The 22,511-nt window shown below is 41.3% G+C and overlaps 1 protein-coding gene across 1 annotated transcript in view; it reads left to right on the top strand.

Moving 5' to 3' along the window:
• CACNA2D3 (calcium voltage-gated channel auxiliary subunit alpha2delta 3) overlaps nt 1–22,511 on the top strand; it is a 774,181-nt gene that overhangs the window by 549,428 nt on the left and 202,242 nt on the right. The window contains exons 15-16 of the mRNA XM_057555140.1: nt 18,554–18,625; nt 20,083–20,163. Coding sequence (XP_057411123.1) covers nt 18,554–18,625; nt 20,083–20,163 — 153 coding nt within the window. The remainder of the gene's footprint in view (nt 1–18,553; nt 18,626–20,082; nt 20,164–22,511) is intronic.

The following is a 22,511-nucleotide window of genomic DNA, read 5'->3' as shown; positions in this document are numbered from 1 at the left end:
AGTTTGACTATAAACCTCAGGTATCCGGGCTGGAAGATGAGGAGGGTTGAGGAGAGGCACATTGCTGATTGAAGGCATTCTCCCTCAGGACCACTAGTCTCAATTGTTGATGTATGAGCATCCCTGCCCCTCATGTTCCTTCCCTTCCCCTCCCCAATGTTACCAAAGGCTTTTGCTAGAATGTTAAGGTTCTTACAATTATCAATTCCCCTCAAATATATTGTCTTGCTGCTTGACCAGCAAAAGAAGATGGTGGGTTCCATTCTAGCCTTTATCTGTTTGTGACCATGAGCAAGTCACTTAACATCTCTGTCACTTAACCTCTCGTTATTCAACAAGAACGAGAGACTAACTTTGTAGTTTTGTCATGAGAGTTATTTCTCTTACTTGCACCTACCACAGAGCCTGACATATGCTGGAACTCACAAAATTTAGAGTTCCTATTACCATTTGCTCAGCTTGGCCCCCAGTGCTTTAGAGCAGATGAAGAGTGCAGTCAGACGTGATGCGGTGGTCTGGGACCTCCATAGTGTTTTGTGGTCCTGACTCAAGCCTAATGAATAATCAGGAGATGTCAAAAGAGCCTAGAAGGAATGTGATGCTTCCCTTGGTTCATTAAAAACTCTGTGTATCACCTGCCTGTACCTCCTACATGGAGTCAGAAAGAAATGGAGACTGGACTTGAAATCCCAACAAAGCAAAGGCTTTCAGAAACAATTGTTTTGAGAGATTTCTTCCCAAAGCCTTTGACATTACCCATAGATTTCACCCATCCATGGCCATGATTATAATGAGTCCCTTCCAAACCCAAGAGTTTGTTGTTCTGGGGGTAAAAGGGAGGTAGCTCCAGCTGCTCTGTCTTTGGCCAGCTTTTCACATGAGGTCATGAGTGCATACATTGCACCATATGGTGTCTGCATTTGTGCTATGTTTTTGTTGGAATCTCTCTTTGTATCATCTGCAACTGTTTTCTCTATAAATATTTTAAATAGTTATGTCTCTGTAAACATGCTTATTTTAATCTCTTGGCTGATCTACAACTAAAAACGTCCCATTTGGGTATCCCTCTTATGTGTAGCAGTCATTAATGATTGTTGTCTATAAATTATCATTTTCGTGATGCTAATAATTTGAGGGTTTTCCAAAACTTCTCTTTTAGCCCTTTTGGCTATTTTCTAGAACAATGGTTTGCACAAAAACAAAAAAAACAAAAAAAAAAGTTTTTTTTTTCCTGTGATTCTTAAGCACCTCTGAGATAATTTCTAGACTCTATAAATTTCAACCCTTAATACAAAATAGGGGTAGTACTAACTGGTTATACACTTGACCAATAAATATTTTCACCAAATACATAGGCAGTGTCCTGAATCTTGGTTAAAAAAAACATGTAGCAATACAGACCTGATGCCTTCAGGCCATCACAAAACTGTTCTTTTTAGTGAAAATTGAACCACTTTCTCCATTGGATTGATTGTTCTTGAGTTCAACAATGAAGAGAGGTCCATATGTAAGAAAGGTTTGCCTTTTTTCCCTTACGTGGTACTTGACTTCTACAAAAATGGCTGGGAGATTCCATTTTATAATAATAACAGAATTACCCAAAGCCTTTGCAAATGTATGTTCAGTAGTCACAAAAATAGTCCAGTTTTCGTACTACGTATTCATCCATGTAGGTTCTGTCTATGGGAACTAAACATCAGTTGTTCACTGTGTGATTAATCACTATAGCATGGAGCCTTGAATACTTAAAGGAAAAAATACTCTTTGGGGTATTCCAAATTTGGCTGTTCACATGGTTAACTTTTCCACACACAGGTTTTCCCCTCCCCTTCATTTTGTGCTGTCTTCAAACAGCTTTGGAATTTGTCAAAGACAGTGTCTTGAAAGTTTTGAAGGTACTCTGTGTCTTGCCTGGCACTATATTAGTTAATATCAGCCTGAAAATTCTGAGCAGGCATAAGCATTTTTCTCAAAACCATAGTTAAAGAAAACCACATCTCTAATCCTGTTTGGAACAGCAATTGATGGATTCAGGGCTGCACAGTATGGCAAAACGATCCCTGTTTAATAGCCAGACCGTGTGTTTTGTTTCCTGTTAGGAATAGCTTAACTTGCCTTCTTGAACAAACACAGCAGGGCTTGAGATCTGTTGTTCTATGCCTGCTGTGATATTCTGTGCTGCTTAACTTGTATGAGGACTCAGGAGTGCATAAATTAGCTTCTTAAAAAAGTGTCGATTTTTGGTTTTTCTTTCAGGATGGAACTGTTTTATTAATTTCTCCCCCTAAGTGTAAATGGGATCCTGAATCCATTTGCATTTTCTTTGTTTCCTTGTTTATATTATATTTAGGAGGAATAAATGGAAGCAGTCATTTATCTAAAGACTTTTCTTTTCTTTTTCTTTTTCTTTTTCTTTAGGTATAGACTCATGCAAGCAGAATTTGGCCAGCTCTTATCTCACTGTAATCAGATTTCAGCAATTGTGGGGCATCATTTATCATTCCTTGTCTTTTTTAACTTCTGCACTTTGAAATGTTGACTTGTCATTGAAAACAGAAATTTGAAAGTTTGCAAAGCTGCTGATTTCAGAGAACTGTAGGTCTAGTGATTTTAGTGTTTCATTACAGTTATATAACCAGCTAAATCGATGCAAATGAAGTGCAAAATGGGGAGGTGATAACTATTTACATTTGGATCTGGTTTATGACTCATTTGCTTTTACCTTGACTGGCTTTCTGTGTAAATTATTATATTTTGTTTTGATACTCCTGTTTTCTTCCTCATCATTTACTGTTTTATAGGAACCCATACAGACATCTTTTATATGCGTTCCCAAGCTGGGGCTGTTAAGATTGACTATCCTCAGAGTCCAAAAGATGATAACTGCATCTTAAATTAGTAGATTTATTTTGTGAATCAGGCAAGGGAAATAGAAAGCGGAGCAAGTCCAGTCACTTTAGCTCCCCCCATGGTCAGTGTGATGGATTCTGTGGAAATCTGAGTTACAACATATTGGTCCACCATAATGGTGATTACAGAACCAAACGTTTTATTCTTTGCAGTAGTTCCATATGAGTGTATCTGTGGCATTCCAGACAAGCTGCCCTGCTGCTGAGAAAGGAGGTGAACTTTGCAAGGTTCACAGCCGTGTGAATCTTGGCCAGTCCCTTTCCCATTGGCCCTGTTCAACTGTGTGTTTGAGACCATAAATAAATGAATGCAAGACCCTCAGATTCAAAGCGTATGGCTTCCTGATGGCGGGATGACCAGCAGAACAGTGCACAGGGGCTCTGGCTGAACCCCTATATGGGCTGATGGGGGACCAGGGAGCTCCATTTTGGAAGCAGGATGCTATTTGCATTTCTTATTTAAGAGAAAAAATTTGTTAATTTTAAACAACCTCATAATGTGTGTCTACTTGTGTATCTGGAAAAAAATGTTCAATTTGTACCCATTTTATATGTATTTGAACTTCTGTAGCATTATGTACTATTTCTTTTTTAATTTATTTATTTATTTTTGGCTGCATTGGGTCTTTGTTGCTGCACGTGGGCTTTCTCTAGTTGTGGTGAGCAGGGGCTACTCTTCGTTGCGGTGCACGGGCTTCTCATTGCGGTGGCTTCTCTTGTTGCAGAGCACGGGCTCTAGGCGCGTGGGCTTCAGTAGTTGTGGCTCGTGGGCTCAGTAGTTGTGGCTCGTGGGCTCTAGAGCACAGGCTCAGTAGTTGTGGCGCACAGGCTTAGTTGCTCCGCGGCATGTGGGATCTTCCCAGACCAGGGCTCGAACCTGTGTCCCCTGCACTGGCAGGTGGATTCTTAACCACTGCGCCACCAGGGAAGTCCTGTACTATTTTATAATAAGGAAAAGAGCAAGGTGACAACCGAGAAGTACATGAGCAGCACTTGCCAAGCCCCACCCACGATGAATGCTTAACTCAACGAAATAGTACTGATCATGCTAGTCCATTGTACCTTAAAGGAGACACATTTGATACAAATAAAGCAGAAATGGTTTTGAAACACTGGTATAATGTGTTCTTTAAAAAAAAAGGCTAGATGTTGTAAAGTCAAAAACTAAGAATTGATTTAAAAATCCCTAATATATCAATGCTTTCTAGTCCCAGACTTACTTTTCAGTGTCTTAGAAATTTAAAGTCTTCTTTCAAAAAATTCTCATTTAGTTAAGATATGTGAATGTCTTCTACTATTTATTTAAATTAAGCACAACTATAAAATATGACTCTCTTGAGGTGTTAAAACAATACAAACTCTACTCATAATATTGCTAAAATGAAATTGCCTTTTCTTTTGAAAGTCAAAAAAAATCTAAATAAAAACAGTGGAATTTTAAAACTTAACTTGTTCTTACATCTCCCCACCCCCCACCCGCACCAAAGAAATTTATATACCCTTCTTCCTTCCGTATAGAAGGGAAGGCAGAGGATTGAGAAAAGTTCTTTCAAAAAGCCCAATGAATGGGGGTATTGTGGCACTAATGTCAGCATAACCCATGTTAAGCCTGGGACAGTCTTGAAGAGGGTATTACAGGACACCCGATGTTCTGATTTCCTTGCTTCTAGATGCAATTCTGTAGGTCATTCTTATTGATCCTCAGGCAATATTGAACTCAAATAACTGGATTGCTATTTTGAGGCCCCCCTCTGTATTTACTGATAGATTTAGAACACCTGTATCCATCACTTGACACACTAGATGTGTTTCCTGAAAAAGCAGTATATGAATCTACAGTTTATTGGTCAAGACCCTGGAAAAGAGTACCGTTTAAAGGACAGCTGCATGGAATAGCTTAATGAAGTAAAGAATTAAGCAACCTAGAATGTGTGAACTTGAGCCAGAAATACAATTTTTTCTGACTGTGTTACTATGTTTCCACTAGCTCAAAGGAGAGAGGGAGAGAGAATACACAATGAACAACATTTCAACACAGGACTAAGCAAAATCAATATAATTCAGTGACTAATTTGAAAACTAAATCTCTGTCAAAATATAAGTCAAATCTATATCAAATCAATGGCAAATAACCATCAGTGATTTTAATCTGACTATATAGGTCCTCACAGGAGGGAATTTCCTGAGTGGCAGATGTAGTGGGTAACTCTCATGAATTACTCAAGAGAAAACATACACTTGCACTATATACTCATAGGCATTGCCTTTCCTTTCTTCACTTTTTTTGGCATAATTTTTTTGATACAAACAATTCTAATTTTCATCAACAGAATTTGTCTACGTTTATTGTTTCTGCACATTAAAATTGGAAAATTGGTCTGCCTTTTCAGTTTTTTGTACTAACGTCATGTATTTGTTGATCTGGTTATAGCTCAGCTGCCTGATCTTTTTTCCAGTCACATTATTCCCAGGTCAGACCCCCAATTAATGGATATATATTGATTACAAACCCAAATGTAGCCCAGTTCCATGAGAACTGGAGGCACGGCTCTGTGCAAGCTTCCAGGCATCACATGCCAAAGGATTCAACTGAAATGACCCTCTGGGGCAAACTGGAGCAGTTGTGCAATCGTGTACAGCAACACTACTGAGAAGTCCAAAAGCAGAAAGTTAGATGTTTATCCCTTCAGATTAACTGGAAGGGTTTTGGAAAACCTAGCCTAGTTTCATGAGGTAGAAAAATGTCAGGCAAAGGACTAATGCCATGGTATGGACTTTCTTTTTCCAGAAATGACTCATGGAATTGAACCACTTGCTGAATCATGAGCCCTGTGTGCTTGGATTGGACCCATCCATGTTTGCCCAGGCCTGGGACACATTAGATGATTTGGCCGGGTGCTTCTGAAGCATCTGTCCTTTCTTTTCTGACCCCCTTCCTCTCCAACAATTTCCTTCCCAACGTGCATCCTTCCCAACCTTCTTTAATATTTACGATTACCACCACCCCCAACTGCTTTCTAAAGCATATTGTCTATATCATGGAATAAAGGAGAAGTATTTTTTTATTTTGTATATGTAATTTGAATGCAGAGATGGATGAAGTTCAAATTTGGTAGAGCAGTGGATGGATTTCAGAGAAGCTTAGCCTAGAATGGTCTTTATGAGAACAGCTGCACTTGTTGGATGTGTCAGGCACTGTATTAGATGCTTTGCATCTACAATTCTATTTAATTCTCCCCAAAACTCTTGGAGATATTCCTATTTTAGGGATGCTTTGCTTGGTTGCCTCTTTTACTTCATTCCAAGATCCTTAAGGCAAAACATGACATTTGTCTTTGTACCCCTAAAACAGGAGGCTGAGGGCAGAATGATTTGGACAGGGGCTCTAGTGTCAGGTAGGCCAAGGCTCAAACCCCCCACCCTGCTGCCCTCTGTGACCTAGAGCAAGGTACTTTGCTCCTTTATCTTTAATTGATTCATCTGTAAGATGGGTATAGACATTTTACAGGGTTAAATTTAAAGCTATATAGATGTTAAATGTTTAAAGCAATGTTTGGTAATAGCAAAACATGTTTGGAAATAGAATATGGCTGAGTGGATGGGTGGATGGACAGATAGAAGAATGAATGAATGGAAGGATGGATAAATACAAATGACTCAAGAAGTGAGTAACCTGTTCAGGAATATTTCAGGTCTCTTTGCTTCTGTAGCTCATTTCTTCTCTCTGTGCTGCTTTCCAAGGAAATCATAGTGTTCAACTAAGCAGTTTTTGTTTTAAGTCCTTTTCCTTTACCTCTGTGACATCATAAACCTTTTGCCCCTATCAGCAGCAGCTGCACGTAGGTACCAGCCTCCCAGACTCTCGTTACAGTCTACGTTTGACCTCACTGGCACAGGCAAGATACACAAAGAAGGACACTAAGAGAAGGAGCCAAGAGCAAGTAGAGGATGCACAACATAAAATGGACAGCGGTAGCCCTGGAGTCTTGTCCAGATTCTGGTACCAGTTCTCTGTGACTCCTCTTCCTCTCTGAGCCTCATTTATAAAGTAAATAAAAGGACAGGATTAGAATAAATTCATTCAAGGATCATTTGCTGAGTGCTTCTTAAGTACCAGGCTCTGTGCTAAATGCTATGGATAAAAGGAGGAACCATTCCCACTTCTGCCCTTGGAGTTCACAGGCTCTGCAGAATCCCCAGCTTTTCTTCCAGCCACAGTGTTCAGTGACTTAGCTGTATTAACAGTTTGCGCAAATTTGGTCCTAGATTGTATCTTAGGTTGTAGAGTAAATATGATTATCTTTGTAGTGAAGTTTGAGAACATATGGTTCCCATTTCCACTTTGTTAGGGAAGGTTTTATGGAGGAAGCAGCATTTCAGGGGGTCTTTAAACAAGGGAAAGGTTTCGTCCCAGGGCCCCGAAGCCCTGACTGTTGGCACTGTTTTCAGGCATCTATTTGGGAGGCGTCTAAACCATAGTTTGTGAAAATATAAATCTTTGGCCACAGTGGGGGGTCAGTTATGTGTCATAGCTGATCATGAATATTGGCCAAAATCCAGTGCCCCATAATAATTCCTATTGTCCTTATTTTGGGGCATTCCTGAAGTAAGCATGTTGTACACTAATAAAGCAGTTCCCTAAGACAACTTTCAGATATGTTAATCTGTAATATTCTCTCGTCCATGGGTTTGCTTATATATGTGTCCCTGGTCAAAGACAGCATCCTCCCTCTGTCTAGATATTTACCCATAAAATGTATTCCCTGCTTAATGACTTAGATCTTTGAAACACTGGGAGAAAAAGAAACAACATAAAAATTTTCCTGAATAATAACAACTTTATTAGAAGAAAGTTATTTTGAGATTCTCATCCAGATGATCTAACATCATCTAGCAGTATCATTCACAAAGTTGTCTTTAGGTTGTTAAAAAGAGAAAGAGAGAACAAACAAATACAACAATTTAGTTCATACAAGATGCAGTTAAAGTTCAAAGAGGGAAATCTGATTACTTTTACATTTAGACAACCTAAAATACAGTGAATCTCATAAGAATTCAGGATTTCCAAATCTCAGATGCAAGTAATAATGATTCAATAAAAAGAGGAAAAGTTTTGGCTAAAAGCAAAGTGTCATTTATGTAGCATTCTCAAGGACTGAGTGACGACACTTTACCAAGACAGTCAAATGCAAAGCAAGGGAGAAATGTTACTTGGAAGGTTTACTTCTTCTTTATTATTCTTATTCTCTACTGCTACTTTCTTTTTTTTATAAATTTATTTTATTTATTTATTTTTGGCTGTGTTGGGTCTTTGTTGGCGCGTGCGGGCTTTCTCTAGTTGCGGCAAGCAAGGGCTACTCTTCGTTGAGGTGCGCTGGCTTCTCACTGTGGTGGCTTCTCTTGTTGCGGAGCACGGGCTCTAGGCGCGCGGGCTTCGGTAGTTGTGGCACTCAGGCTCAGTAGTTGTGGCTCACGGGCTCTAGAGCGCAGGCTCAGTAGTTGTGGCACACGGGCTTAGTTGCTCCGTGGCATGTGGGATCTTCCTGGACCAGGGCTCGAACCTGTGTCCCCTACATTGGCAGGTGGATTCTTAACCACTGTGCCACCAGGGAAGTCCCTCCACTGCTACTTTCTTAATGCCTTAAATTATTCAGGGTTCAGGCATCTTGCAAAAATATTGAAAAATGCCAGTACAAAATGGGAATCTAAACAATGGTTGGTGTTCTTAATTTGTCTAGATTTTAAAAAGGAAAGCAGTTCATCTGAGTAGTATCATAAAACACAGGTAATTCATATTGCTTACATTGAAAGAATCAACTCCTCAATTAAAAATAATAATGCCTGCTTTTTCTAAATCTCTTGTTATGAAGAACATCCAAAATACTGATAATCAAATATAATATGTTTAACCCAGAATATAAAAACTTTATTCTGATAGCATTTCCATGTCAAAGTGTTACCATGGTTTGTTTAAAGGACTTTTTGATCTTTATGCAAAAAGGGATTTTAAAAATAGGATTACTGTTATATATTTGTTTGTTTATATTTATTTATTTTTAAGGCATTAATATTCATTGCAAGCATATGTTACTGGGTGGTTTTATTTATGTTTTCTGTAAGTGAGAATTTATGGGATGTTCTTATTATTGAAATAATCATACAGAAAAGAGACAAAATTTTTAAAAACACTTAATCAAAGATACACACACACACACAGAGCCAATAGTGATTTAGGAATCTTGTGGCTTTATCACCGAAGCAAGCTATTCTTGCTTTCCCTTCTCATTTCAAAATGACTTCTTAGATTATTGAGAAAATGAATTTTTAAATGTGCCTGTGTATGTAAATCCTCTCATTTAAAACTAACCACTATTGAAATAGCCAGCAAATTTCATGATTATCACTAATAGCTGTGGCAGTCTAAGTAATGTGAGAGTAAAATTCACAGCCAGAGTCAGATAACGTTAACATTAGCCAAGCAGACAGTGTTGATACTGTGCTCCCTCTTCAGGCATAAAATGCACCAATAGGATTTAGTTTCCATGTCTCAGTGGGTCTCACTTGTTTTCTACCTCTGAAGTGTGTCTATATGTGTCTCCAGAGAAAAGGTCCTTCTGCATATACCCAGTACAAAAAGTTAAAACAGATCATTGAGTATGGTTCTTACTATATTCTTGCCCTGATACTTCTGTCCAGTACTGAGGATAAGGGATGTTGTAATGGTAGAAGGAGAGGGAGATTTGGGGGAGGGGAAGTAGGCAGACATTGAAAAGGAGTAGGTACAGAGCACTTTTTTTGATCTGGGAATAGGTGGAAAGGTCCAGGGATCTTTTCTGTGTCTTTTCTGTGTGTGTGACCAGAGGGTTGGGGTGGGGGGGTGGTGATCTCTACATAGCCACATACTCTGCACATGCCCTCTTTTCTAGATCTGTGTTTCCTTGCTATTCTCCTTAGTGCTGTCTCACCAACTAATTTGTACAGAGTGTTATTCTGATGACTTTCTACTCTCCAGCTCTCCCCTCACCATGGAGTGTGAACACTGGAGAACATGGGTGCCATCTGTCCCACCCACATTGCCCCTCATCATGTGTTAGCCAGAGAATGGCCCCTGGGGGATTCCGAGGTCATTTGTAAACTTGAGCTCATGTAGAAAGGAGAGAATGCCAAGGAGTTGGCTTCCCTTCTGTTAAATCTGTGTTTGAGAAAGTAGGTGTGAAAGAACCCCCCTTTTCCTGCATGCCCTCATCACATTCTAAGATCCTGAACACTTTAAAGAAACAGTGGTTCTCCTTTCAAAATGTTTCATCTGGTATTTAAAAATGTACACAGCTGCATCTTTCCACCAAAGGTTATTGACAGAAGGAATAGTTGATATCGCCTATCTGTATTTCAGTTCAGTGGGGAACTAAGTGACATTGGTTACAGTTTAAATACATTTTTATTGGTAAGGCCCATAATCTGGAAATGGCTTATCACCCAGGACCTTGTGCCTGCAGTTCACCCTGACTGCCTCTAGATGGTGGTAGTGTCTTTTGCTGGAGTGCGATTTAGTGTTCATACCAGGTGTTGGAAGGAAGACACAGAAGAAATGCAGCTGTGTACTCACAAATTACATAAACATATATCAAATGTTTATGTATTGTTATATATTTATATGATATACTCTATTAATGTACTCAATATGCTGATCAACTTTAATAAGAAAAGAAAAACATACAAACATAGGAGGAGCAAAGTATAGAAGAAATATATTTGCAGAGAGTTAGTGAGTTGGCCTTTATTCTTGGCTTAGAGCCATTCTCTTCCTAAGCTGAGTTCCCCATTTGTGCACAACCTTCTCATTGAGTCCCAGCCTCCAGGGCTGAACACATCTGGCAGGAGGCTCTGCTGAAAACTACCTGGCAGCCCTCAAACGGGCTTCCAAGCCTGCTGCCCTTAACTCACTCAGATGCCTCCTCAGGGCCAGGAGTCCTGCTTGCCTCCTTTCTCTGGGGCTTGGCACTCACCACCAGGGGTCTCCAGCTGTAGAATAAACAGAGCATTCTGCCACTGGCCCTGGCAAACTTCCTCTGATTGGAGATATGAAAGAAGGCAACATAGCAGATGTCCTCCAAAAGTCACAAATCCAATCCATGTTCATTTGGACAAAGAGAAAAAACTTACTGCCTCAACTAACCCAATAGAAGAAAGCATGGATGGAGTTGATCTTAGGGATGAAGGCATTCAGGACTGGTACCTTCCCTCCCTCTCCCCGTTCCTCCCTCCTTCTCCTTCTGCTTTTCCCTCATCACACACACACACACACACACACACTCACACTCTCTCATCTCTCCTCATCTCTCTGGGTTGACTTTATTTTCTCAATTGCTTCTCTGTGAGGAGGGGACATAGTTGTCAGGCTTACATTCCTAAAACCACACACAAAGGAGTGTAGAGAGTTTTTCCTATTTGCTCCAGATGGAAAAAAGGAAAAATCCCCAAATAGCCCATTTTGAATCATGTGTCTAATTAATAAACCAATCATTATGGCCTGGGCAGAGTTTGTGTGTATTTTTGTGTGTATGTATATATGTATATGTATGTGTGTGTGTGTGTGTGTGTGTGTGTGTGTAGTGCTGTGGTTGGCACAGCCTGGGTTGGATACCCAGCCACACATGCAGGATGGGAGAGGTTAACTGTCAAGAAAACCTTGTGAATGGAAGGGGTGAAGAAGATTTCCCTAAAGGAAGGGGTTGATATTTGCAAAAGAAGGAAAAGAAAAGTGCCGGGCAATTTTTTAAAAAGGTCTCCCCTGCATTGTTCCATTTGTAAATATTTTTAAGTATAGAGTAAGTGATGAAATTGCTGTGCGGCAGGGAACTTGTTCCTAGTGCTGTTAAACTGGTTCTCAGAAAGCTTCTGCATTTGTCCTATAAGCCCTGAAAGATATCAGTAAATGCTGGACATTTTTATTTTAGTTAAGGCTGGTCATAAAGAAGATCACCTTCTGCTCACGTATCGAGAGCTAGTGTACCCGCCCCAGCCAGCTCTTCCCCATTTGCCTCATTAGCTTTCCTGTCCCCACTAAGACCTATGTCTTATTCCTGGTTGTCTTCCCAGCACATGGCATGGAACTTGGCACATAGCTGATGCTCAAGGAATGTTTATCAAGGGAATCAATGAATAATAATGACTAGACCTGCAGCAAAATTGATAGACCACAAATCTGGTTCTGTTATCGTATCTGGGGCCACACCCTAGAGCTGCCTGCATCGAGCTAGTGCCACTGGTGGGAAACTAATCAGGCATTAGGAGGAGAGGCCTGGCATCACTGCATGTACCTCACAAATGCATATTCATATGAGCCCACATGCATGATTAACTTGGGAAGCTGACAGGAAGCAGTCAATCTGTTGAGCAAGTTTGTGTTTTATAAACCAGATGTTTGGTATTATTATTCATCATTTCCTTTGATACCAGAATGGTCTCCATTATGTAGCATAGGAAATGAAGGATATGGAATAATATACACTTATTATACAGCAGAACACCACAACCAAGCATTTCAGAGGCCTGTTCAAAGCCTGGGCAAGTGTAATTGAATGGCAGTTCATTTTAGGATTCCCACTTGGACTTAAGTTAATGGGATTTTGCCCAGATGGACCATCGTGACCACCCCCCCTCCCACTCCTACCCTTGGAAAATGAATGTTGACTCTATTTCTGAGTTTTTCTTGGAAGCCATGTCTATGAATCATAAGCAGTGCTCTTGCCTCAGTGGCTACTACAGGTTAGGGAGCCACAGGAAAGCAGGGACCCCCTACTGTAGTGTGGGGACAGAGGGTGTCTGGCTGTGGTTTACTGCGTAACTCCTGCTTGGTGGTCTTAAAAAAAAAAAAAACCTTTTGCCACCAGCTGCTATTTCCTATGGCAGGAGTACAGAATGCCTTTCAATCGTAAAGTGCTTACTGTGCAAATTAACTTTCAATTTGATGTTCACTCTCCACAAAATGTTTAAGATTCACAGAACCCAGACCCAGTGGAAAGTGGGAAAGATGGATCTGGTGGGTGCAGAAGAGCATCTTCATGTTGTGCAAGTCATATTTCCAGAGTGCTGCCAGCCCTCATGGCCATACTGATGAGCTGGTATAACATCAGAAAGGCTACAGGTTAGGGTTCTGGCCAAGCCAGTGCAAATCTGGGCCAGAATTGTCCCTGAAAGAGGAACATGTGAGCTCATAGCAGTGGCTAGACTGAGTTCACTGCATTTCCCTTGTTTACCTGGGGTTGGTTAAAAATGAGTGGTTTCTGTACAAATGTAATATTATGGGTTTTTTGAAAATTTTAAGTAACGATGCAGTAATTATATTTGGAATTAGCCCCTGAGTGAAGTTGTTACTATATTCTGGCCTTAATATTTGGAAGTTAGTTTCCCGTGATCTTGTATTTATGCCAGGACAAGTACCAGTGATTTATAACTGATTTTTACTGTTTACAGGAAAAAAGCTTCATTTCTCATTATTGTCAATGGTATGTTTTGATTTTATCCGTGATACATGTTGGCATTGCTTGAAATTTTGATTTGAGTTGCAAAGTGGAAGTTGCCCAGGGTTATGGATCAGCTCAACTCAGTTTTCTTTGTAGCATTAAGGATTAATCAAGGAGTCAGAATATGGGAAGATTTCTGATTCTGAGGGAGATGTTTATCGTGGGTTGGTTCTGCCTTTGAAAATGGCCTTGCATGCCCCCATTGATGGCCATAGTATACTTTAAGTATTTTTAGCAAGATGTTGGAACCATGGTTCCACAAACTGTTATATACCAGTTGGTTTGGTTCCTGGCAACAATAACTGTCAGCATCATCTCATAGTTAATATTATTTGGTTCTTAATATGATACATCAAGTTTGTTTATTTATACTAACACCAAAATAAGGCTGTCCCAAATAATAGATTACATGATTACAATGTGTATTACTCAGGATTCTCCAGAGAAAGAGAACCATATGAGATATATATGTATTTTTTTTCTTAAATGTAAGGTAAGTATACACACACCCACACACATACACACACACAGAGGGAGGGAGGGAGAGAGGGAGGGAGGGAGAGAGAGAGAGAGATTTATTTTAAGCAATTGCCTCACATGAATGTGGGGGGCTGACGCATCTGAAAAACTGTAGGGCAGGTTGGTAGGCTAGAAATTCCAGCAGGATGGAATTTTACAGTCTTGGGTCTGAAGGCAGTCTGGAAGCAGAATTTCTTCTTCCTTGGGGAACCCTTTTTTCTCTTAAGGCCTTGAACTGATTGGAAAAAACACACCCAGATTATGTAGGATAATCTGCTTTATCAAAGTCTAATTTTTTATTGAAATATAGTTGACGTATAACATTATCTTAGTTTCAGATGTGCTACATAGTGATTTGCAAACATTATGAAATGATCATCACTATGTCTAGTAACCATCTGTCCCTGTACAAATTATTATGTTACTGACCATATTCCTTATGTTGTGTATTATATCCCCGTGGCTTATTTATTTTATAGCTGGAGGTTTGTATCTCTTCAGCCCCTTCACCTATTTCGCTCCCACCCGCCCCCCACTCTGGCAACCATCTGTTTGTTGTTTCTGTGAGTCTGTTTTTATTTTATTTTGTTTGCTTGTTTTGTTTTTTAGATTCTACATATAAGTGAGATCATACAGTATTTGTCTTTCTCTGACTTATTTCACTTAATATAATACTCTGTAGATCCATCCATGTTGTCACAAATGGCAAGGTTTTTTTAATGGCTGACTAATATTCCATTGTGTGTATATATCACATCTTCTTTATCCATTCATCTCTCAATGGACAATTAGTTTGCTTCCATATCTTGGCTATTGTAAATAACGTTGCAATGAACATTGGTGTGCATATCTCTTTTCGAATTAGTATTTTTATTTTCTTCAGGTAATTACCCAGAAGTGAAATTGCTGGATGATATGGCAGTTCTATTTTTATTTATTTATTTATTTTTTGGCTGTGCTACGTGACTTGTGGGATCTTAGTTCCCAGATCAGGGACTGTACCTGAGCCCTCAGCAGTGAACGCATGGAGTCCTAATCACTGGACCGCTAGGGAATTCCCGGCAGTTCTATTTTTATTTTTTTGATGAGCCTCCATACTGTTGTTCACAGTGGCGGCACCAACTTACAACCCCAACAGTGCCCAAGGGTTCCCTTTTCTTCACATCCTCACCAACACTTGTTATTTGTTATCTTTTTGATAATAACCATTCACTAACAGGGATGAGGTGATACCTCATTGTGGTTTTGATTTACATTTCTGTAATAGCGATGCTGAGCATCTTTTCATGTGCCTGTTGTCCATCTGTTTGTCTAATTTGGGAAAATGTCTATTCAGGTCCTGTGCCCATTCTTCAGTCTGGTTGTTTGTTTATTTGATGTTGAGTGTATGTGTTATTTGTATATTTTGGAAATTAATGCCTTATTGGATATAGAATTTGCAAGTATCTCCTCCCATTCAGTAGGCTGCCTTTTCTTTTTTGTTGATAGTTTATTTTGCTCTGTAAAAGCTTTTTAGTTTGATGAGTCCCATTTGTTTATTTTTGCTTTTGTTTTTCTTGCCTGAGGAAACACATCCAAAAAAAATTGCTAAGACCAATGTCAAAAACCATACTGCCTGTTTTTTGTCTAGGAGTTTTATGATTTCAGGTCTTACATTTAAGTCTTTAACTCATTTTTAGTCTACTTTTGTATATGATGTGAGACTGTCCAGTTTGATTCTTTTGCATGTAGCTGTCCAGTTTCCCTAATACCATTTATTGAAAAGGCTGTCTTTTCCCCATTGTATAGTCTTGCCTCCTTTGTCATAGATTAATTGCCCATATAATTATTCATATAATGAACCCATATAAGTGTGGTTTCATTTCTGGGCTCTCTATTCTGTTCCATTGATCTATGTGTCTTTTTTTGTGTGCCGGTACCATAATATTTTCATGACTGTACCTTTTGTAGTATAGTTTGAAATGAGGGAGCATGATCCCTCCAGCTCTATCCCTGCATGTGGCTCTCTGCACAGCCCCAAGGTGCTCAGGGTGCTACCAGCTCACTGTTGGGTGGGGCTGGGTCCCTGTTGCTCTAGGCTAGAGGGAGGATTCCAAAACGGGGCTTGCCACTGCCAGTGTTGTTGTGGAACAAGCTCCTGAAAATGGTTGCTGCCAGCATCTCTATCTGCAGGGGGAGTCCCAATTGCCTGCTGCCTCTCCAGGAAGCTCTCCAAGGTCAGCAAATGGGTCTGACCTAGGCTTCTTTTAAACTACTGCCTCTGTGCTGGGACCTGGAAAGTGTGAGATTTTGCGAGCACTCTTTAAGAGCAGAGCCTCCATGTCCTGTAACTCTATGGCTCCCCTAAACATAAGCCCTGCTGGTTTTCAAAGCCAGACGTTCTGGGGTCTTGTCTTCCCAGTGTAGGATCCCTGGGATGAGGAGCCTGCTGTGGAGCTCAGACCACTGGCTCCTCGGGGAGGACCTCTGCGATTGTGATATTCCTCCTGTTTGTAGGTTGCTGGCCTGGAGGTATGGGTCTTGACTTTTACCACGTCTCCACCCTTCCTATCCATCTCGTTGTGGTTCCTCCTTTATGTCTTTCGTTGTGGAAAATCTTTTCTGCTATCTTTAGTTTATTCTCATAGATAGTTGCTCTGTAAGTAGTTGTAATTTTGGTGTGTCCTTTGGAGGAGGCAAGCTCTGGGTCTTCCTACTCCACCATTTTGGCCATCTCTAAAACCAACTGATTTAAATGTTAATCGCATCTAAAAAATACATTCACAACAACATCTAGACTGGTGTTTGATCAAACAGCTGGCACCGTTGCCTAACCAAGTTGCCACATAAAATTAACCTTCACATCATGAATTCCCAGTCCTTGAGGGATCTTGAGATTCTTGTGTTGTTTTGCTTGTCATGGAGGAATATAGGCCCATCTTGATATAGAGGTAAAACTAATAAAAACATGGCCTCCTCTATCTCTGTTAGGAGTTTTCCCAACGCATGTAAGTTTCTCTTTAACTATCATGGTTATTGATGGTGGAAAGCATTGCCTTTTAACAGTGCTTCTTGGATTTTAATATGCATACTAACTATTGAAATGAAGATTCAGATTCAGAGAATCGAGAGAGGGCTTGGGATTATGCATTTCTAGGGCACTCAGGTGCCAGAGGTACTGCCATTCTGTGTACCACATTACAAGTAATGAGGTCCTATTGCTCAAATAACCTATTGGAAGAACAAGACTGGTAGAAGATTGACTGAGTTTAATGACCTTTTCTCAGGAGGCCAGTCAGTCTGTGGGGACCTCAGTCCATGGGGACCTCTAAATTTTAGGATCTTCTCTTTATAATGCCTTTTCCCAAGAAGACTGAGGGAGCAACACCTGCTTTTTGTATGGAATTAAAGTGACAGAGAAGTGCCCAAACATCAGAAAACACTCTAGACTGAAGATAGTGGATTCTTATTCACAGATTGCTTCATTTGAAGCTTGAATGGGCTGTGAAACCAGGAAGTAAACCTCTCCCACCAGACTTGCCAATTTTGGTCTCTATCCGCAGTGCCACATGCTTTGATCTTACTGGAGACTCTGCTACTTGCTAGCCATGTGACCTTGAAGGCAGGGAAAGGAAACTAGCATCTTTTGAGCACCTGCAGATGCCAGGTACCTTGCTGGGCAGTTTCACATTTTATCTTCATGGCAACAGTGCTGGGGAATAGTTGGCATTATTTCATATGAGGACATGAAGGCTTAGATAATGCAGTTCATAAAGATTCAAAGCTGAGAATTAGAGCAAGGTTTGTCTTGGACCAAAGCCTACTGTGGTCCAGGACTCAGTTTCCCCATTTGTTAATGGGGCAGAGTAGGGGTTCCTGCCTTTCTCCTAACACTGTTGTGAAGGACGGATGTGATGGTGGTCTCAATGCATTTGTATGCAATTCAGTGAGTTACAGAAGTGTATTATGTGCCAAATTTCAGGGGTTGTCCTTCCGGGAGGGATGTTCAGCTTCTTACCAGTGATCTAAAGATGAGCTGATCAAATTATTTTTTTTATTTTGTTTGTTTTCCATCTGGGACTGGCATACAGAGATATGCAGAAGTTCAAAAAGGCCATGACTCAGCTACCTTGGGGAGAATAAATGCTTCCAGATTCCATTGGTTCCAGCAGGGGCAACTCATAAAACCCCTTATGCTCATGCTTTCTGATCCTCAATTTCCAGATTAAGGAGAAGCATTAATATTGCACATATTGAACATAAAAGTCTGCAAAGTAAAACAGTAAAATCAGTCTGTAGTAATAAAATAAAATGAATCACTGAGATTAAAACAGGGCTTTATTTGAACTCAAATAGCTGAATGCAGTAAACAGATCAACTGGAGTGACTGATGGTAACTGACGTTGTTTCCTCTGCTGGGGAGGAGGGGCTGGGATCTTCACCTACAAGTCAGGGTGGAGGAATGTTGCACTCCCACCTACGCTATAAAGGCTCAAGTGGACCCTGGTCCATTCCCAACAGCCCCTGGTCAGGAAAGGATGAGATAGTCAAAGGGTATGGCCTCCAGCACTGTTTATCCCAGATCATTCTCAGGTAACTGGCTTTTCTGTCTCCATCCAGCTTGCCAATGATCAGGGCCCCGTCCTGATGACCACGGTCGCCATGCCTGTGTTTAGTAAGCAGAACGAAACTGTGAGTACAGTGACTGGATTTCCTACTTGATGCTAGGAGGGTTGTTATCTCAGACCCCCTCTGACTCAAGCTTTGTTGCTCTTTATTTACTCATTTAATTTAAGGATGGAGGGTGTATAATTTTTCCTCACTTTTAATCCTGCTGGTAGCATCATGAAATCAAGAATAGATGAGAGATGAGACTTCCCTGGTGGTCCAGTGGTTAGGGGTCCGTGCTCCCAATGCAGGGGCCCCAGGTTTGATCCCTGATCAGGGAACTAGATCCTTCATGGCGCAACTAAGAGCCGGCACAGCCAGAGAAAAAAGAATAGATGAGAGGAATTCAAGCAGGCATCATTTTACAGTTTGTAGCAGTTTTCCAAAATTTAAGTGTTTAAATGACCAGGGGAAGGAAACCCCCAGAAAGAATCCTTGATTGTGGTGGGTTAACCTCTCTCTGATTTATAGGTACCAGCCTTGAATTAGATTCCCAGGGCTGTGGCAACAAAGTGCCCCAAACGGGATGGCTTACAACAATAGAAATGAATTCTCACAATTCCAGAGGCTAGAAGTCCAAAATCAAGGAGTCAGTTCTAGGGAAGACTCCTTCCTTGCCTCTTCCAGTGACCCCAGAAGTTCCTTGGTTTGTGGCAGCATAACTCCAATCTCCACCTCTGTCTTCACATGGCCTTCTTCTCTCCTTATCTCTCTGTCCTCTTTTCTTATAACGACACAGATCATTGGATATAAGCCCCATCCTACATCCAGGATGATTTTACCTTGAGATCCTTAATTAATTACATCTACAAAGGCCCTATTTCCAAATAACACAGCCTGAGGTTCTGGGGACACTTGAATTGGGGGGAAACAACAGACAACAACAATGTGTATTTTCTTCTAGAAGGCCCTTTCTGACATTAGAAAGTTTAGTACACCACATTGACCTTGGGACCTGGGACCCTGGAGGCCTATTCCTTCCCCTTAGTCCTTGATTCCAACTTGCTGCTAAAAATGTGTTAGGGTTATTGCATCTTTCTCTGGCTATTTAGTCTCTCTCTCATGGGCACCAGATGGCAGTGTAAATTGAGAAAGTAGTTAACATGTTAAGTGTTTCCTATAAAAAGTTTCCATAAGAGAAACTGATTAATGATCATAAGTCCTTAGCTTCTTAAGATTCTTGATTTTCAGGAGAGAGAAGAAAATGGTTTTTAGGGTGTCTTGGTATGGGTGTGTGTTGAGGGATATATAGTAGGTAATGTTTGGCCTGAGAAGCTACCATTCTTGCCTAGGAATATTTTGGGTAGCGGATGGGGAATAGAAGAGGTTCCCTCATAGAGATCCAGGTTAATCTTCAATCTCTCTCAGTTTGAAGAAGGCACCAGACAGTGATATATGGTATGTGGCTTTTCAGGAGGTTCTATTTCTTCTACCAAATTAACATACTATTGTTGGTATTGTTTAATGTTTCTTTTCAACAGAGATCGAAAGGCATTCTTCTGGGTGTGGTCGGCACAGATGTCCCAGTGAAAGAACTTCTGAAGACCATCCCCAAATACAAGGTAATGCATCACGTAATTAATAGTCAAGGGCCAAATGCACAAGATAACTTCACAACCTGCCATAGTGACAAGGAAAACAGGAAGGAAAGAGGCCCTTCTACTGTGTTTCTAGAGGGCTCTGCTTTGTTTTGTTTTGTTAGAATAGTAATAGTCCAGGCAGGTCTGATTAGGTCTACATGTGCCTACCCAGGTTTGTGTGAGTCTGTGGAAATCTACACAAGTCTGTGCAGTTCTCCACAGGTCTTACATCTTTGATGGTTTTCTAAGCCAATCTTGACTCACCCCAATCTGAGGACCCTCTAAAATCCGTTACTTCTTACAGGAACCCAGTGAGACACAAAGAAAAGGGGTCTCTGACTCTCAACTACGTATTCCCTTTATCTTGGAAGGTGATGGGGTACAAATTAATATTCCTTTCCTAATGCTGCATTAAACCTATGGCACTAAGGGAATTGTAAGTTTGTTTTAAATTCTGGGGATAGTTGAGAGGGTGGAGTAGGTAATTTTGGAACAAAGAGATTAGGGCAGGCCTTGGTAGGCCACTGCCTTGGGAGTTCAGAACAACATGGAAAAGAAACACTAGATGGAAAGGGCTCAGAAAAGGGTGGGGCGGGGGGTGGATATGCTAGAACCAGCTCTGCGTGTGAGGCCAGCCCTGCCTCGGGAGAGAGGGTCATGCTTTCCCCCTTACCTGGCTATATTCCCAGCACTCTGTTCCCAGAACTACTCTTTGGTTTATTTAGTTCTTCCACATTTGGGGAAAGAGGGGCTCTAATGGGTCATCCCAGTGCCACCCGCAGCCCAACGTCTTTCCATGAGAACAAGCATCTCAAGCTCCACATGATTTCCCAGAGGTCCGTGGATTGGATCTGCCCTGTCTAGGGCAGGCAGGCACACACAGTGACAGACTGCACTGCCACCTAGGCTGGGTGCAGGAGGTGGCAAGTTGCTATGAAGGGGACATGGTGGCAGTAACCATTTTGTGGTCCATAGGGATGATATTACTTGGTATTTATGTTCTTTGGCTGCTATGGTTAAATAAGCACTTTAACGAAATTAGAGCAATGGACATGCCAGGAGCCTGGTTTCCATCCAAGTCAGGTTCACACTCCACTACCTTTAGAGCAGTGTTGTCCCAGCTTCAGCCTTTTGCTTCCCACCATCGTGACACATTGTCTTTTCTTTGTACCACCTGCACAATTACTGAACAGATCTTTTTAAATTTCATTTGACTGGCACTTTTTCTTAATTATCTCTTCTAACCTCAGCCTGAACAGCCACATGTGAAGTCGTAAATTGAGATATGGTCATTATATTTTTCTGATACATAGGTTAGCCAGGGGAGTAACATGACCAGGTTTTCCTTTTAAAAAGATGGCCCAGAGAGTCCTTGAACCCCATGCAGAAAACTCTCACCTGTTCCCTAGTGGGGGCTCCCCAGGAAAGCAAATCAAGAGGTGAGAAGAGGAAGGTCGCCTTAAGCCCTATCCCAGTGCTATGGAACTGCCCAAGAGTCGTCTCTGTGTATGCATGCATGGGAGTGCAGGGGGGCAGAAAGCAGCCCCTGCTCCTTGTCCTAGGAGGAGTTCATGGACTGACATGCTTCCCCTGACTGTACAAGGGTTGAAACCATACCTGTCCCCTCTTCCCCCAACACGAAGCAGACCAGCTCGCCCATCTCCATCTCTGGCCCACTCACAGACTGACGAGGGTTCTTTTTGTTCCCATCTGGAGGGAGGCAAGCTCCTTTGGGCTGGGAATCTGAGATTCTTGGCTAACTGGCAGGGCCCCCTCCCTTACCACCTCATTCCCTGATGTGCTGAGCCTGCCTCACCACAGTTGTGAGAGGCCCTTCTTCCTGGACCTTGGCAGGAAGAGGCAGTGGTTAGTGCTCTGGAAGCAGATACATGTGGAGTTCAGCTCCATCACTGAGGAGCTGGGTATGGACAACTCTCTCAAATCCTTAGTTCCTCTTTGTCCAATGGTGATAACAAAAGAACCTGCTTGTAGACTTGTGTGAAGCATTGACCACTGTCATCAGTCAGGAGCAATGGTAACACACTAGTCAAGAGGACAGGTTTGACCCCCAGCCCCTGGTACCTGCAGCCCCTCTTCCACAGGGGATACTGCTTGCAGAGAGCTGTTGACACCTTTCCTACCCCAGATTCTGACACCTGTGGCTTCACATCCACTGATCCTTTGCTAACCCAGAATGCCCAACAGAACGATGGGTTAACTGAACAATGGACTAGGCAACCACATGCTGGGATCCTCAGCCACCTTTGAAAATGGGGTTTTCCAAGAATTTTGAAAGACACGGGGAAAGGCTTATGATACAAGGTCATGTG

This window comes from Balaenoptera acutorostrata, chromosome 10 (assembly GCF_949987535.1).
Source record: "Balaenoptera acutorostrata chromosome 10, mBalAcu1.1, whole genome shotgun sequence".
Taxonomy (NCBI): Eukaryota; Metazoa; Chordata; class Mammalia; order Artiodactyla; family Balaenopteridae; genus Balaenoptera; species Balaenoptera acutorostrata.
This window is presented reverse-complemented; position numbering and strand designations above follow the sequence as displayed.